Below are 6,000 nucleotides of genomic sequence, written 5' to 3' on the forward strand. Positions count from 1 at the left end.
ACTAAAAACTCATTCAGTTCGTCAGCCTTCAAGCATCTACTCCATTCCACTCAGGAATTGTAGAGAAAAATCAAATGCATCCGACCCACAGTCCTGTGGGCAAAACAGCTGGGCGAAGAACTCGCTAGAAAGTGGTGTACTAAGAGATTAGGCACAAAGTGCTGCAGAGGCCTCTGGAAGAGAGAGGCTTACTTTCTGGGGAGTCAGCTTCCCAAAGGAGGTGAGTCTGGAGGGCACGATAGGAAAAGGAGCATCTCTGTGGGGCCCAGGTGTGAGATGCTTGCCTACCAGTGCCTCTCTCTGTGCCCCCATCTTGAGCTGCAGGTGCTCTTTGGCTCTGTAATGGCCCCAGAGTCATTCTGCACGTTCACACTCCTCCCCAGCCACTGCACACCCTCTCCTCACGCACACCATCTGCCTGGGGCTGCCCCACCTGTGATCATACCTGGGCTTCACCCACAAAGAAACAAACCCAACTTATTTCCCATGCTTCCTTTGGGTGTGAAGACCTGCACTCTCAGTGACATATGAATGACACCTTGTAATTGGCAAAACTCTTCCCCAACCCCATTTACCAGAGCCTATGATGCAGGAAGGACATGGGCTCTACTATTTTAGAAATGAAGAAACAGAGGCTAGAGGAAAAAGGGACTTCTTCAAAATCACGTCGCCTGTAAACAACATTCCAGCATATGTTCCAGGCTGTTGATGGGTACTAAGATCTAGGTGTACCTCACCCATGCTAGATGGCCTTCCTATGTTAGCAAGGTCCCTCATGAGTGTGGAATTTTAGACAGTGAGGCTTCCTGGTAGAGGAGCTACATTAGGGCAAGGTGTCCCTTTTGTGTGCTGCCACCTGTTCTGTCTTTACCTTATTCATGACTCATCAGCAATGAAGGAAAATGATACTCCAGGGTCAGAGCATCATGGGTTATAAGAAGTCACATCTTGAATCCTAAATCAAACAGCCCAAGAGATTCCCATATTTGTGGCATTACCATTTTCTTCCATGCATTATAGTTCTTTATTATTTTGTGTAATTATTTTGTATAACTGTCTCCTCTACTAAACTGTAAGCAGCCTGAGGACAGCATCAACGTCTGACTCAACTTTGTCATCTCCAGAGTACAGTGGACCATACCTAGCACCTAGCACCTAGCACCATGCCTTTGTAAGTTATAGTAGGCAAAGGAAGATGCTAGGTGAGTTTATTCATATTATCTCATTTAACCTCACACCACCCTCCAAGATTGGAATATTTTATCCTCGTTTTGTAAATGAAACTCAGAGAAGTTAAACAACTTGCTCAAGGTCGTCCCTCTCATATATGGCTGACCAGGGAATTCAGTTCAGTTCTTTCTGGATTGGCTAATCTTTCCGCTGCAAATAAATCTTAACCCAATGCTTGAATGAATGGCACATCAGTTTGTCACTCAACAACATAACACACAAACAAGGCCCCGTATGAGGAAAAATGCAAACTGGATAAACTGGGTCCCTGCCTATCAGAAGCTCATAGCCTAGTGTGTGAGCAGAACAGACAGTGAATAATTGCTGAAGAGTAGTGTTAAAGGTATTGCATTGGGTGCTGGGTGCTGGGATACAGAGATGAACTAGACACATCTCTGCCTTCAGAGAGCCCCCAAGATTGTAGGGGAAACAGACCCACCATGAAATGCCATAATTAGGCTATACTGAGAAATATAAAGGGAACTCTGGAGCCCATGATGGTTATGAAGGGAATGAGCTCCCTGGATCTGCCAAGCTGCAATTCATCTATGGGTTCATGCCCATCCCGTTGTGAAATGGATAGAATGAGTTAGAATCAAGTTGGAAGTGTGGAAGACTTGTAACTATAGGACAGTTAGGTTTTCTCCAGAACCAGAATGATACAACGTATCCATCCATTCATCTAACAGTCATTCCATTGAGTCATGCTGCCTGCTTTGAACCAGGCCCTGGGCTGGGTTCCTGGGATGCAGAGAAGAGGAAGTCAAGGCCACTGCTCCTAGGAGGTCACAGTCCAGTGGGGGGAGATAGACATGCACACAAATGATTGCAGTACAGCGTGTATATGTGCTGTCTTTCTTCTCTCTTTCTGTTATCTCCCCCTTTACAGGAAAGAACGCCCCCCCTACAAGCACCCACTCCTGCGGGGCCCAGCCAGCAGCCACCCCAACAGCAAAGGGGGCAAGAAGAGCTCAGTGAACCACAAAGACCCTTCAAACTCTTTCTAAGGACGTGGAGTCCGGGGAGGTCTTGTGGTGGCAGGAGCATGCATTTTCTGCTGGGGCATGAAATTAATCACCCTTCTCTAGTTTCCAAGATAATGGCTGTGAGATAATGTATAAGCTAGTGAAAGGGAAGGGAAAACATGAGAAATTTCATCATCGATTTTCCCTTTTACCAGTGGAAAATCAATTGTGAGCCTTCACCTTCAGGCTTAAGAACAAAATAGGAGATTCAAACCAGATGAGTACAGATGCTATTTTCCACAACATAGAGACCCTCACAGGAAGAGAAAACCCACACGTCCCTTCTCAGGTCACTGCTTTCCAGCCCCTTTACTGTTCTAAGTTGTGCCGTTACTACAGATGTTTACCTTTTAGACTAGGCTACAGTTTTCGCTTTTAGAAGTGCGGTGTCCACATTTGCTGACCCAGAACAATAGCAACAACACGTACAACGTGAAGACAAATGCACTGTTGGGAACAATGGGACAGAATTTTTGAGATCACGATGGTCTTAGACATACGGTTAATTTATGAGCTGCATGCTCCCTGACTCCCCTAAACCCCAGCATGCAACTTCAGAAAACTGCTCTGAGAGCTATGTCCCAATGACCTGGGTCGTTTCATTGAAACTTTAGCTCCTAAAACAAAAAGTAATAGACACACATTCCAAAAGGTCTCTCATGGTTAAGATCTCTAGATCTTGGTGTCTGAGATCAAACCTGACCACTGAAGACAAGGACATGGAAAGTCTGCAACAGGGGGGAGGAGGCAGACCGCCAGGGACAGGAGATGCAAAAGACAAAAGGATGCACTCTGAGGCAGGTGGGGATGATAAAATAAAACAACAGCAGGGGCAATTCCCAAGGTGGACCAAGCTCAAAATTGTGCATTTTTCTACGGAGTAAAGTGCCTTTCATGATGAATGGGTCCAGGGGAGTCGGCTCCTTGCCTGTCTGTGAAGCAGCAGGCTGAGTCACCATGACAGCCTGCTAATTAAAATGACCTCCCGGAAATAAGGATTAGGAGATAGGGAGAGAAAGAGAGGCTCAAGGGAGGGAGGGCCTTTAGCAAAAAGCTTCAGTTTAGCATTCTTTTGTTTTGGGTTGGAGATTTTCAAACTTTGTTGCAAAAATTGAGAGCAAAGCTTATGCTCCCTTTGCTTATTGCTTTTCAGAAATGAAAACAAAGAACCATATGTTAGTCGGCTACAAATGTTGTGTTGTATATACAGCTTCTCCCCTGGGTTCTTGTTGCCCAGAAGAACACAAATAAAGTGCTTTCTGCAGCTCCTCTGTTCCTCTGGGTGTTCTTGGCACCTTTCCTTCTAGGTCTCTCACTCCCTCAAGAACCAGCTGGTTGACCCAATTTGGTGTAACGCTCACTTTGCTGTCAGGGACTCTGTCATGAAGATAAGGAAGAACAGTCAAGGCTTGACTTTCCAGCAGCTCGTGCAGCAGAGTCCTGGGGAGTTTATTTGAATGCAACCGTCTCAGCACGAGCCAACAGTGTGTCAGAGCTTTCAGAAATGAGAGCATCTCTTGAGATGGCATAAATAGAGACAGATCGCATAAAATCAGAGGTGATAGTCCAGATCTACTTTTCCCTGGTCAGACTGCTTCCATAATGTGACCATATTTAGGCCCCCCCTTTTTTTCTTTTCTTTTCTTTTTTTTTTTTTTTTTTTTTTGCGGTACGCGGGCCTCTCACTGTTGTGGCCTCTCCCGTTGCGGAGCACAGGCTCCGGACGCGCAGGCCCAGCAGCCATGGCTCACGGGCCCAGGCACTCCGCGGCATGTGGGATCTTCCCGGACCGGGGCACGAACCCGTGTCCCCTGCATCGGCAGGCGGACTCTCAACCACTGCGCCACCAGGGAAGCCCTAGGCCCTCCTTTATTTTTGGTGCTAAGGTGGATCATTTTATAGATTTATACTGCATATTAAATAATGACATAGTACATTTCCAATTTACATTTTACTGGGAGTGAACTGATATCCATTTTAGCAAATCTTCATTGACATAAAAAATCATTTATTTTCATCAACTTTTTATCAATAGAATATCCTCAGTTACAGACCCACTTTTTAAAAACTGTGTTGATTAATTAGATCACAGGCTTTATAAGCTCAGGCATGCTAGTGGAGCCAGGCAACTCTGGGTTCTAATGCTGCATTCAAACCTTGGTTCTGTCTCTTAATACCTGTGTGATCTTGGGTAAGTTATTTAACCTCTCCGAATCTTAGTTTCCTGTAAGATGGTGATAATTATGTCTACCTCATTACAGTAGTTATGTGGGTTTGATGAACTTAAGTGTGGGGAATGTCAGCAAATGTGCTCAATAAATGATAGCTGTTATTGGGAGTGTGGCCAGGATGGTGAGGGGTCTGCAAATCATTTCCCATTGGAAACGGATGAGAAGACTGGAGCTGTTTATCCCTGAGATGAAAAATAAGAGGGAGCAGGGGTAGGAAAGCAAGATCGCAATCTCTAAAAAGTTGAAGAAAACATCTTGGACATTCTCTTTGTCCAAAAAAGCAAACTTGTTCTATGTTGCCAAAAGTAAGAACCAAATCTAGGGAGGTAGTCTCAGTAAGACAAATTTCAGCTCAAACGTGAGGAAAACCTTCTAGGGAATAGAGTTGTCGACCATTGGATGGGCTCCGTTGAGAGACACTGAGTTCCCCAACAGTAGAGGTATGCAAGCAGAATCTGACTGAGCATCTGGAGGAACTCTAGGGGGATGCTGGATGCTCCGTGGCATCACCTCCTATTCTATAACTCTGAAGAGAAATGGCATGAGATGGGACTCACATTCCTGATGTCAGACAATGGAGTGTACAGTACAAAAAGTCACATTTAACACTAAACAAGTGACATTAAATGTCTCTGAATTACAGAATATGGACCTGCTAACATTCAGCAATCCTTATGAGGGAAAAATACATGGATATAAGGCAGACTGTAGGATGTGTTTGCAAAAGGGATGTCTGTATCTCCACACTGGTTGCCAGTGGACTTCCCTGTGGCCTCAGCCTGATCTGCAGCTCCCTAGCTTTCTTAGGCCAGGTTATATCTAATGGTCTCAGGTTAGAGGGGAAGAGTTTCAGCACTGAGATGGAGGACAGCACCAAGCCGGCAGGTGAACTGGCTAGAAGCTACCAGCCCACCCAGCCCCAGCAGGGGGCGCTGTAGCCTCTCTTCTTGTCTGCTCTCTTCCTTCTCAGGATAGAGCCGCAGTGGGTAGAACCGGCTACCAAACCAGTGTACTAAGGAGAGTGAGATGATTATGCAAAAAGGAGGGGAGGAGAGGGAAGGGACACGCTGGGCCTCTACCTGGTTCTCACACAAATCTCCATAAACAGTGCCAGTTTTGCTCTGCATGAGTCCACAGGCTCAGAGACAGCTGTGGCAGAGAAGCCACAAGCCGGAGGCCACCCAGATGCTTCGTGCTGAAGCCCACAGTAGAGGCTGGGTCACCTGCCTCTGACGATGTTTGCTTTGCTGCTGCTGCTTCTGCCGCAGCAGGAGGAGGCCTTCAGCTACTCTCCCAGTTGCCTCTGAATGGGGGAGGGGCACAGGATGAGCTTTTGTCCTTTCACTGTAATTCAATGACACGCCTGAAACTTGCCTAAGAGGCCCCCGACTCATTTTCCTAAGTAGTGAGTGCAGTGCCAAGCATGGAAATCTGGAGTGATTAACATTTGTAGAGCATCAATTCAATTCATAAATATTTTTGAACATTTACTGTGTGCCAGGCATCGTGCCAGG

General features: G+C 46.1%; 1 protein-coding gene across 1 annotated transcript in view; it reads left to right on the forward strand.

Annotated features, from left to right (window-relative positions):
- AGBL4 (AGBL carboxypeptidase 4) overlaps positions 1 to 3,436 on the forward strand; it is a 1,394,453-nt gene extending 1,391,017 nt beyond the window's left edge. The window contains exon 13 of the mRNA XM_049700153.1: positions 2,120 to 3,436. Coding sequence (XP_049556110.1) covers positions 2,120 to 2,237 — 118 coding nt within the window. The 3' untranslated portion in view covers positions 2,238 to 3,436. The remainder of the gene's footprint in view (positions 1 to 2,119) is intronic.
- Positions 3,437 to 6,000: the final 2,564 nt, after the last annotated feature.

The sequence above is a fragment of the Orcinus orca genome, chromosome 1 (genome assembly GCF_937001465.1).
Source record: "Orcinus orca chromosome 1, mOrcOrc1.1, whole genome shotgun sequence".
NCBI classification, from domain to species: domain Eukaryota; kingdom Metazoa; phylum Chordata; class Mammalia; order Artiodactyla; family Delphinidae; genus Orcinus; species Orcinus orca.